The 12,500-nt window shown below is 40.6% G+C and overlaps 2 protein-coding genes across 2 annotated transcripts in view; both read right to left on the bottom strand.

Annotated features, from left to right (window-relative positions):
* Positions 1 to 8,758, bottom strand: part of LOC135216211 (adenylate cyclase type 9-like) — a 70,096-nt gene extending 61,338 nt beyond the window's left edge. Inside the window, exons 1-3 of the mRNA XM_064251346.1 lie at positions 8,732 to 8,758; positions 8,060 to 8,071; positions 6,954 to 7,053 (exon numbers count right to left, since the gene is read on the bottom strand). Of these exons, the coding sequence (XP_064107416.1) occupies positions 6,954 to 7,053; positions 8,060 to 8,071; positions 8,732 to 8,758 (139 nt within the window). The remainder of the gene's footprint in view (positions 1 to 6,953; positions 7,054 to 8,059; positions 8,072 to 8,731) is intronic.
* The window catches only part of LOC135216540 (adenylate cyclase type 9-like), a 702,034-nt gene that overhangs the window by 567,516 nt on the left and 122,018 nt on the right, over positions 1 to 12,500 (bottom strand). The gene's annotated exons all lie outside the window — the stretch shown is intronic.

The raw sequence follows: 12,500 nt of genomic DNA, 5'->3' as shown, positions 1-12,500 counted from the left end.
CACCAAAGACTTTCCTGCGTACCTCCCAAAAGAGACTTTCTTTGTAAATAAAATTTTAGCGCTCTTACTGGACAAAGGGTCTTCTCCTGTTCTTCCCCCGTAAGAGAAGAGAGTGCCTTCACTTCGAAGCTTCTAGGCCACGGTTTTGATGGGTTTTCGTTCTTGGCTAAGAAGAGAGGCTTAAAAGAGCAAAATTGCAGCCTCCTTCTTAAAACCCACTCTGCCCTCTAACGCTTGAAGTTCACTCACCCTTTTTCCTTGTTTGCCGTGGGGCTAAGGCGAACAGGAATAGAGACTTCCTTGTCAAATCTCTAAAAAGAAGAATTATTGGAAGGTACGAATCTTTCAGACATCAGATAATGAAGCACTATATCCAAGTTCCAACTGGGATTTTTATTATTCTGACTTTTTGAGGTCTCGAAAGACCTAATAAGGTCATGTAGATCCTTATTGTCCGACACATCCAGACCCCTATGCTAAAAACCGAGGCCAGCATACTTCTATACCCCTTGATCGTAGATACAGCTAGGCCACACTTTCTTCTAAGGTAAAGAAGAAAATTTGCAATGTCGGTTATAGAGGTACTGGAAGAAGATAGCTCATGCGTCCTGCACCATCTTCTAAACACCTCCCACTTCGACTGGTACACCCGTAATGTGGATGGTCTCCTGGCTCTTGCGATTGCTTTTGAAGCTTCGCGGAGAAAACCCCCTCGCTCTAACGAGTCCTTCGATAGTCTGAAGGCAGTCAGACTTAGAGCGGGGAGGTTTTTGTGATACCTGTCGAAGTGGGGTTGTTTGAGAAGATCGCTCCTTAGTGGGAGCGATCTGGGAAGATCCACTATCCATCCAGCAACTCTGTCACCCAATCTAGGGCTGGCCAAAAGGGGGCGATCAAAGTCAATTTCATTCCCTCTGAGGAGGCAAACTTTCTTATTACTTCCCCTACCAGTTTGAAGGGGGGAAAAGCGTACCGTCTATTCCCTTCCAATCCATGAGGAGGCCGTCTATCGCTATTGCTCTTGGATCTGCGATGGGGGAGCAATAATTCTCCAACCTCTGTTCCAGTTGGCTGCGAACAAGTCTACGTTCGGCCTTCCCCATAACCCCATAACTGATCGCACACTTGAGGGTTGAGAGTCCATTCGGTGGGGAGCACTTGGTTTCTTCTGCTTAGCAGATCCGCTCGAAACATTTCTCTCTCCCTGAATAAATCTCGTTAGAAGAGAGATCTGTTTCTCTTGCGCCCAAAGCAACAACTCCCTCGCTGTCTCGTAAAGGGAGAATGAATGAGTTCCCCCCTTGCTTCCTGATATATGCTAGGGCTGTCGTGTTGTCGGAATTGACCTGAATGATCGACCCTGAGATCTGTTCTTGAAAGTGCAAGGAGAGCTAGGTGAATGGCTTTCAGTTCCTTTTTGTTTATGTGCCAGGACACTGAGCTCCTTCCCAGGTTCCCGACACTTCTTGCGAATCCAACGTTGCACCCACGTCCGATGCGTCTGCAAACAACGCTCGGAGAGGGCTCTTTATGTTGGCAAGGATATTCCTTGACCGAGTTTCTTCGGGTCTTCTAACCACACCGAAGATCTTGTTTGACCTTGTCCGTTATCCTGAATGATTCTTCGAGGTCCTGGGAACTTTGATCCCAGTTCTCCTTCAGATAATACTGAAAGAAGGGGTCTTAGGTGCAGTCTCCCTAAGGAAACGAACTGCTCCAACGAGGAAATGGTTCCCAGCAAACTCATCCACTCCCTCGCGGAGCAATGCTCCCTTTCCCTAGAAATACTGACACCTTTGTAAGGCAGCGCTCTATTCTCTCTGTTGATGGAGACGCTAGAAAACCCGAGAATCCATCCGAATCCCCAGATAAACTATGTTCTGCTGGGGATCCAGCTGGGACCTTCTCGAGGTTGACTAGGAGTCCCAATGACTGCGTCATCTTTAATGTTACCGAAAGGTCCTCCATACACTGTTCCTTCGACTTTGCTCGTATTAGCCAGTCGTCCAAATACATCGAGATTCTGATCCCTTCTAAATGTAGCCAATGCGCCACATTCCTTAGGATACCCGTGAAGACTTGCGGGGCCGTCGATAGTCCGAAGCAAAGCGCTCGAAATTGAAACACTCTTCCCTGTGACATGAATCTTAGGTATTTCCTTGATGCCGGATGAATTGGCACATGGAAATATGCATCTTGAAGGTCCAGGGATACCATCCAGTCCCTGGACAAAGAGCAGAAAGTACAGAGGAAGAGGTCTCCATCGAGAACTTCTTCTTTATCACAAAGACGTTCAGCGCACTTACGTCCAAAACCGGCCTCCACCCGCCCGAGGCTTTTGGTACCAGGAATAGACGGTTGTAGAAACCTGGTGAATGGAGATCTTGAACCGGTTCTATTGCCCTTTTCTGCAACATAAGTTCTACTGCTTGCAGGAGAGCTTGACTCTTGACAGGATCTTTGTATCTCGCTGTTAACTCCCTTGGAGTTCTTGTTAAGGGAGGATATTCCCTGAAGGGGATGAGGTATCCTCTCTCGAGGATAGAGAGGGTCCAGCTGTCCGCCCCTCTCTTCGCCCAGACTCTGGCAAGTTCGGACAGTCTGGCGCCTACGCTATCTGGAGGACTTCTTCATTTTGCCTTCCCTGCGGGTCTCCTGGAAGGTCTTCCTCTGGTATCCGGTCTTCTACCTCTAAAAGGGGTTCTTGAGGAGGAAGAGGCTCCTCGAAAGGGCTGCTGAAGAGGTGCTTTATCCTTCTTTTGAAAAGGAACAGCAGGCTTGAACCTCTTTGCTGACTTTGTCAGTAGATCCTGTGTGGCTTTTCCAGCTAATGATTTTGCTACATCCCTCACCGTGTCCTGTGGGAAAAGGTGGTTAGAAAGTGGCGAATATAGCAAGGTCGACCTCTGTAGAGGAGATACTGACTTGGACAGGAAAGACCCGTACACTGCTCTCTTTTTCAAAACTCCCGATCCAAAAAGAGCAGCCACTTCCACCGAACCGTCCATCACCGCTCTGTCCAGACACGATAATACACTCGATAATTCGTCCATAGTGACAAATTCGGGATCTTGGGCTCTCTTCGCAAGGGCTCCCAAAGCCCAGTCCATAAAATTGAATACTTCGAGTGTCCTAAAGAGTCCCTTTAGTAGATGGTCCAGTTCACACATCCCCCAAGTAGCTTTTGCTGATAGTAGAGCGCGCCTTCTTGAAGAATCTACTAAGAAAGTGTAATCTGCGTCTGCCGATGAAGGCAGTCCTAAGCCCATAGGTTCCTGGGTATCGTACCATCTTCCAGGTTTACCCGTCAACTTTGAAGGAGGGCATGAAAAAACAGTCTTGCCCGCCTCTCTTTTATTCTTAAGCCATTCTCCAAAGCCTTTGAACGCTTTTTTCATACTAAGGGCTGGACGCATTTTTACAAATGAGGATGCTTTTGGAGACTTCGTGCTTGATAACAAAGATCCTGGAGAGGGCGGATCCGCTGGTTGAAGCTTATCCCCGAACTCCTGCAACAACAACAAGGACAGTCTCTTATAATCAGAGACTACTACATCCACTGGTAATTCTTCATCCGAGACTTCTTCTAAGTCTCCAGCTGTAGGGGATCCTTTCGGAGAAGAGCGGTTCTTAGTAGTCGAGGGACTTCTGTCAAAAGAAGAAGAACGTCGCCCGTGTGACAAATCCTTGCTACTACAAGGCGCAATAGAGTTCTTAAACGCACGAGATCTCTCTCAGGAACCTGTTTCCTACCAGGTGAAGGGCTCCTACTCTCCGAAGAACTCATAAAGTGCGAAGGGGTCTTACTCTGACCTAAGCTCGTACAAGGAGCCTGGCGCCTACTCGACTCCTGACGCCTGCTCGACTCCTGGCGTCTGCTAGACTCCTGGCGCCTACCCGACTCCTGACGCCTGCTCGACTCCTGACGCCTGCTTGATTCCTGGCGCCTGCTTGACTCCTGGCGCTTGTCGTGACTCCTGGTAGGCTCTTGACGCCTCTCACAAGACTCCTGGCGTCTGTTAGGCTCTATACGCCTGTTATATTCTTGGCGCCTACTAGGCTCTGTCAACTCTATGTGTCTAAAAATCTCCTGCTTCTTAGGCTCTTGACGCCTATCCTGATCCTCAGAAGAGGAGTCCGACTCCTGACTTCTCCTAAGAGACGTAGCTGATCGCTTGCTCTGCGAGCGGCTACCGCTGGGAACTTTCTTCCTATAGATAGGAGAGGATCGTTTAAAGGGAGAACGAGAGAGTCTCTCCGGTGACGAGCGCCTGCCAGAGTGAGAAACTTCTCTCCTACCAGGAGAAGAAAACTTCGATCTCTTCACTGGAAGGGAGGAGTCTTTCCTTCGAGACGAATCCTTATGTAGAGCGCCTACCAAGGAGGATATTTGTTCCTGTAGATTAAGCAGGAAAAGCTTAGTCGGGTCTTGAGGCGCTGGAGACGGTCTTCTCGCCTTCTTACTAGTCGAAGGAAAATCCTCTGGAAATCGCTCTGGGCTGAACAAAAAGCGTCTCCTTTCGGCGCTACCCACGATCTCTTCAGAGGACGAGACTTCGAAGCAGGAGCTCCATCCACGCCTGGACGAGGAGGAGTCCGACGCAGAAAAACACTCTTCCAGGATGCCTTTTCTACGGCTATCCAAGGCAGCCTGGGTCGTTACTTCAGGATCTGCCGAAGGGACGCCTGATCGTTGGGGATGCTCCACATCCTCCCTGCGGCTTTTGACATTCCTCCTCCCCTGGTCCTGGGAGTTTGGAAGCGGTCTAGGCCTAGGAGCAATGCGGAGCCGATCAGACGCCCCCTCCACTGCACTGGGGTCACTGTATTCACTGACACTCTTACCTTGTGTTTCCATAGCTTTAAGCTGCTCCTGAAGCTCCCTGATCGAGGATCTCATTTTTTCCATTTCTGAAAATGAATCCTTAGATTCAACACAGGGAGAAGGGGCTGAGGTTATGGGAGAAACATCATCTAGCTTGTTAGTTTCTAATTCAGGCTCAAAAGAACAAGATCTACTCGAGCTTCTAGCTGACGCTTTCCTAGCTCTATCCTTCTCTCTTTTCTTAATATAAGAAGCTAAATCCTTCCATCCTTGCTCCGTAAGCCCTTCACATTCAGCACAAGTTCTATCAAACGCACATTCAGAACCTCTACATTTATACTACAAAGTGTATGAGGATCTTACCTCTGCTTTAAACAACCTAGTTCTGCATTCTTCCTTGCACAAACCCTAAACTTAGGTGTTACTTTAACTTCAGCCATCTTAATAGAAAAAACCAAATCCAAGTCCTAATCCAGTCCAAAATAAGCGTATGCCAATCCCGAGAATAAACAAGAGTACTTCACCAAATGAGTCCAACCAATTCTCGGCAAATGAGCAGAATTCCAATCAGGAGAGACCAAACAACAGTTGTTGCCGGCCTCAGCGACAGAGAAAATCTGTCTCAGAAAACGGGAATGGTCGGGATTCCGCCACCCAGCGGCGGGAATGGTAGATCACCTGACCTACCTGTAGCGTGTGCCGCGAGTTTTGAATTCTGTCGGGACGACGGAGTCTATAGCTAAGTATATATCTGCCGGGTAAGTTGCATGTATAAAAATATCATTTTTGTACATGCAACTTCCCTGGCAGATATATAATTAGCTGATTGGCACCCTTGGTGGAGGGTAAGAGACAGCTAAATAAATATATAAAAAACAGGAAACAACATATGTTGGAGGTTATAAAAACCTTGGTTCTTACCTGATTGAGCGAGGTAGTGACCTATAACTGAGCGCTCTTCTGGATCTTATCAATGGGGGCTTACCCACTTACATGACAGACCCTTTTTGGATCTTGTCAATGGGGGCTTACCCACTTACATGACAGACCCTTTTTGGATCTTGTCAATGGGGGCTAACCCACTTACATGACAGACCCTTTTTGGATCTGTCAATGGGCTAACCCACTTACATGACAGACCCTTTTTGGATCTTGTCAATGGGGGCTAACCCACTTACATGACAGACCCTTTTTGGATCTTGTCAATGGGGGCTTACCCACTTACATGACAGACCCTTTTTGGATCTTGTCAATGGGGGCTAACCCACTTACATGACAGAACCTTTTTGGATCTTGTCAATGGGGGCTAACCCACTTACATGACAGAACCTATACCTCTGGCAATTTCAAGGAGCACAAAACCAATCCCAACCACCTGACCAATTCTGACCCGTGTTAGAACTACCAATTGAAAGGGGGTACAACCTAACCCCTCTTCCAAACAACCATAAAAACACAATATCAACTTAAAATTAAGAATAGCTAAATGAAAAAGGATTAGTTTCAGCTCCCTGTCCCAGCACTGAATCCGCAGATACGCAAGGCCCCAAAGATAAGCATTTATTTATATTAAAGAAGAATCTCATGTCCTTTTACACACTGATGGGTAGGGATATGGTACACGTATGCATATGCAGCAAGCAATCATGAAATGATTACTTATTGCATGAAAAATTGCAGGACAGTAATGCTGAGAAGCAGGAATAAAAGTTCTCGAGTTCCTGTAAAAGTTTGATTTTTTGTGATCATGACATGACAAACTTTGCACTAGAAGTTAAGCTCCTAACAACTATACCACAAATACTAAATTACTTGACAAGAAACTGGAGAAAATCAAACATTGGCAGGAAAATTGAAGCTACCAGTATGAAATGCATATGGCACCCTTTTATATAGGTAAGTTACCATTGGAGTATCAAGATTAATTTCCAGGAAGTTATTCTACCTCAATATAATATAAATATCCTCATGCAACACTAAAGAATAAAAAAAAAATTCAAGGAAGTGAGATAAGAGATTAAAGAATACAACTTACCTAAGGAACTAGGTAAAGCAATCAAAGAATACAAATTACTAAAGAAACTAAGTTGACCAAAACAAAACAAAAAAACTAACAACAACAACATACCAAACTTGTGTTCAGCAACAGATGACTGACTTGAGGTATAGTAGCCACTCACACGATGGGTCAACAAATCCCCTGGACTCATACCATTTATGGCAAAAAGCTGGAGGAAAAATTGAAAGTAATCAGTATTCACTTGATACAAAATTAAATTCTTACTCAGAATATATTTAATCACTAAACATCTAACTCAAAATACTTCTTATGAATCGGTTTGCTGAAAACATGAAATCATAAAAAAAACTAAGCTGATATATAGTTGGTTTCATTTCAGCTGTCCAACCACAGGTGATTGTGTGACACATGAATAGCATGTGACTGGCTTACGATAATTTCATATATCATTGGCTTATTGTGATGAATTTCTTCAATAACATCTGTATGTTCATATATGTACAAAGAACCCACAACCTTTCTAATACAGATCACAAACATGCCAATTTGCATCAATAATATACCAACACACGCATACAAAAGACGAGCTTATATCAAACAGTCTGTTCATATCAAACACAACAAATGATGAGCTTTTAATGATTATGATCTATCTCAGTATAGTCCAGGCTACACCTAGACCTATATCCATAAACTGCTCAAATCATGATTTTCATATCATTCAAACTTTATTTTATGTAGAGTTTCACTCCATGAATATAAAAATAAATTTACTCTGACCCAAAAGTAATCTGTCCCTATACTAAAAAATAACCTTCATTATTGTTTACTGCAATAACAATGAACCGTGGACCAATGAAGCTAGGCCTATGTTACTGATTTACCAGATAGTACCTTATTTCACTAGTTTTTTTTTCAGCAAATTAATTCCATTTCAGTCAAAATTACTATTTTATCACAATGTCTAATTATCATTCCAATTTCCAGGAATTCATGAAGACATGTAGTGTAGGCTAGCCTTTTATGCTGTATGTCATCAATACTCTAAAGATGACGGGAGTTCAATAGGATTTCAAATATTTGTTCAATAAGTTATTTGACTATATAGTATTCATTCCCTAGGCCAAAGTAGCTTCACAGACAACAATATTTTATGCTGTTTTCTAAATTAACCTACTTGTGTAATTTACCAGCAAAACACTGTAAAAAAATACCTTTTTGTTTACCTGAAATGTGATAAAATATAAATATTTTACAGTTCATTGTCTGGTTGTGTTACACCTAGGTAAACTGTTTGTTACAACCTCGTCATTTATGAGCTTGTATTATTATATGACCAACATACATTGGCATGTTTATGATGTAAATATGAAGGTGTGGGGGTTCTTTGCATATACACACATGCAATGTATTAGTGAAAAAAATAGTTTGCATTTTAAAAAAGTACGCTATTCATACGTACTGGAAATACTGATTTCAGTCAATCAAGAACCAGCTCTACATATGGCACATGTACCTAAATTACATTGGTGAGTGGACAGATGGAATCAGATAATGGTATGATTACCCTTCTTAACAAATTATGCGCGCACAACACACACACACCACACACACAACACACACACACGCATATATATATATATATATATATATATATATATATATATATATCTATATATATATATATATTATACTATATATATATATATATATATATATATATATATATATATATATTATATATATATATATCTAATATATATATATATATATTATATATATGACAGTTGACTATATCATATATATATATATATATATATATACTATATATATATATATATATAAATTATATATATATATATACATATAGATATTATATATATTACCCTCAATTGTATGTGCCAGCACCCCATTATGACTAGACTAATATAAAAGAAATATCTTTTAGCCTGATCTGTAGCTGGGTATCAAGCCATATTTAATGATAAACACTATGACACATGATAGAGTATAATGGACTCAAAGACAAGAAGGCATTTTATCTTGTCTTTAGTGAAGCTGTACCCAGTTTCCTACGTCAAAAACGGCAGAAGAAGCGACTATTGCGCAACAGCCATCTTGTTTTATGATCGGGCTGGTTAAAACCAAGAACATTACTCCTCTGGTCAACAGACTAAAATGTCTCCAGCCAGTGCTCCTCATTTTGAGACATTTCGATCTCTTATTTTTTTCTTCAGGGATCATGGAAGCTCCAAAGTTGAAAAGTTTAAGATTTAGTGAAAAATATTTAGGTTTAAAAATTAGAGCAAAGGTGTGTTTTGAATATCAAAACCGGTCTTTGTTTGGAGAGTAGATGGTCGGTGCAATACACGATCCTTGCTAGCCTTTTTATGAAAGTGAGAATTGTTAAAGAATTCAAAGAATTTGTCATTCCTTTTGGAAGTTTTGACTAAAGAACTGGTCCACAATGTATTATTAATTTAGCTAATCTTTTCAGATAACAATGTTTACAATTTCCTAGGCATGAGCCTACATGGGCTATTAGCCTAACCGATTCATTGCAAATCATTTAAAGACTATGGTAGCTATTGTTTGTAGCCTGTAACCTAAGATTATATATCTTTAGGGTGATTCAAATAACCCTGATTAGGTAGTCATCTAATGTTTTAGTGATAAGTTCCTGGAAGTTGATAAACAGGATATAACAAACACATAGAAATATTTAACCTGAACCTAAAGATTAGAAATGATAAAACTTTTTCTAAACACATACTAAATTGTTAGCCTAGACCATATAACCTGAGACTAGTCGAAAATTTGCAACAGGTGCCAGATGAGGTAGTAGCCTAAGCCCTTAAAGTTACATTTTGAGTATTGGTGTTTTAAATAACATGTAACTTTTGAGCAATACAGTTTATAATTCTGATTAGATTTTATTCTATATAGGCATAGAGCAAGTGCTAATTTACTTATTGTATAAAAAACCAATCTATCAATACTAACCTTTTTGTTACGTCATTTAATAACATAACAAAAAGGTTGGTATTGATAGGTTGGTTTATATAGCCTAGTTTATCTGTAATACAACATACTAAACTATTCTAAGCTTAGCAAAATGACTCAGTTTGCTATGACTTGGTAGCTTAGCCTGTATGTAAGACTACAAACCAGTATATTAAAGGTTAAAAAATTACTGGGTTCAAAAAATAGTAACTTGGTTTATGACTGTAGTCTAGCTAATCAATAAGGCTACATATTAGAATCTTGTCTAGAATAAGTAGTAGACTAACCAGATTAAGTAGGAATCCCTTTTATAGTGAACACCCTTCTATTAGCCTAGAAACAATATGGCTGATTATCACACAAGAGGGTAGACTAGGATATATAATGAAAACAATGGGATGTTGTATATATATCAGGATTTTGTTTATTCCTAATGTAAGCAGTAACTTATATTAAATGAGAACGCTCTAAAAAATCCTTTATGATTAGCTTAACATAGATTACTAGAGAAATTAACCTAAGCCATATGAAAAAGTGGCTTGAGTTAGTTAAACAGGTTAGTCACAAACTAGCTTGAGTGGTTTTGGGTGGTTTTATAATTAAAATGAAAAACTTGACATAGTCATGACAAAAGGGCTAAGTTTAAGTAATACAGACATAGATGGGTCTTCAAAGCTAATCTAAACCTCAAAAGGTTTAAGTTAACATAGATATTTTATAAAATGTACTAAAAATGTACACTTGTAGTCAAATTGACCTCTAAAATGAGATTTACTGTTAGTAAATATTCACAGGTGTCCATGATTAAAATAATCTATACTAATTAAATTTCCTAATAACAACTTGGTTTTTTTACTATAGGGCCATCTTGAGACATGACCCTCGGTTAAAATGTTCTGTAGCAGGTAGCTCGATAGTAGTAAATAATAATAATAATAATAATAATAATAATAATAATAATAATAATAATAATAATAATAATAATAATAATAATAATATCCTTTATTTCAGCTCAGGGCCATATACATTGGATATACAAAATACACAGTAACATACACAATCTAGATATATGAGACAACATGATAAGAAAAATGAGTAATTGGCACTTATGCACAAAATAGCTGAGGTAGCATAAAGGATAGTAATCATAATACGTACTGGTAATAACAGTAATAATATTGGTGAGAAAAAAAAATAATGCATTGAGAGTTATAACAGTTAGTGCACAGATTATATAACTTAAATTTCAACTAGAGACCTTAGGTGGTTACAGTAGTCAGGTCCATAGGGCTAAATACGAAAATTGAATGCATAAAAAAAAAGAAAAAAAAAATTAACTTGATAGTAATCACAGTAATAATGAAAAAATAAAATATCAGCAATAAATATAATGACAAAATCTGCAGATGACATCTTGCCAATACAAAGATTAAGTCCTTTAGGGGACAAAGGCCTCATTTTCCCATCTTTCCCACAATTTAGATCTTGCTTCACTCCTTAGGATGCTTTGTATGAGCGAGTTGCCACTGTTTCTCACTTGGGTTACCAGACTGGACACTGTTCACCTTACAATGATTTTTAAATTGTCCAGGTGGTTTTCTAAGAACATCTGTGTGGCGGAGTGGTAGCATGGAGTGTTTGTGAGGCGTCTCAGAATGTCATTGTGCACAATAGTGATACGTCTCATGGTCTCTCGGGTATAGTTCGTCCAGAGGGAACACCCATAGATACTGTAGCAGTACGAGCGGAAGAGCAGCAGTTTCACGTCTCTGTGACAGAATGCAAACCTTCTTGCAATCATGTTGCCAGTTGCACACAGTTTACGACGCCTCTGTTCAATGTCTGCCGTATCTTTAAGGTCGTCGATGATAATGTGACCCAAATACGAAAATTCGCAAACAAATTCCAGCCGATGGTTTCCGAGGAAAATTTGTGGTTCTGCAATATGCTTAAGCGATCTCGGGAGCAGCGACATGCACTGGGTCTTGGTTTCGTTGTAGATTATATCAAATTCCTCTGCATAATGGCGGCAAGTGTCGATGAGTCGGAGGCCATGCACTGATGGGGAAATCAAAACCATATCGTCAGCGTAACAGAGGTTGTTTATAGTTGTTTCAATGACAGTGCATCCGATTGGGAGTGAGTTCAGTTTGACATTCAAGGCATCTGTGTACGTATTAAACAGGTATGGAGAGAGAATGCCCCCTTGCCAAAGCCCATTTAGGGAGCCGAAGGTGTACGATAATACATTACCCCATTTGACACAGAATTGCTGTGTGGAGAACCAGCAATGTAAAATGCCAATTAGATATAGGGGTGTGCCCCTATTATGCAGCTTCAGGAAGAGCTTCAGGTAGTTTACTCTGTCAAATGCTTTTCTCACATCTACAAAACATAGGAAAACAGGAGAGGCTGATGATAGGTAGTAGTTCAGCAATTCTTTCAGTATGTAGATGCAGGTGTCGGTTGAGTGGTTTGCTTTAAACCCAAACTAGTTGTCAGTGGTGTGTAGAAAGGGGAGAAGTCTCACAAGAAGAACCGACTTAAGTATCTTCGATGCGATCGCTGTGATTGCAATCGGCCGGTAGTTGCCAGGGTCAGCTGCATCCTTTAGCTTGTTTTTGATTAATGGTGTTAAGTGAACTAAGAGTA

Source organism: Macrobrachium nipponense, chromosome 6 (genome assembly GCF_015104395.2).
Source record: "Macrobrachium nipponense isolate FS-2020 chromosome 6, ASM1510439v2, whole genome shotgun sequence".
NCBI classification, from domain to species: Eukaryota; Metazoa; Arthropoda; class Malacostraca; order Decapoda; family Palaemonidae; genus Macrobrachium; species Macrobrachium nipponense.
Note: the sequence above shows the minus strand (reverse complement) of the source record. Positions and strands in the feature narration are given on the sequence as shown.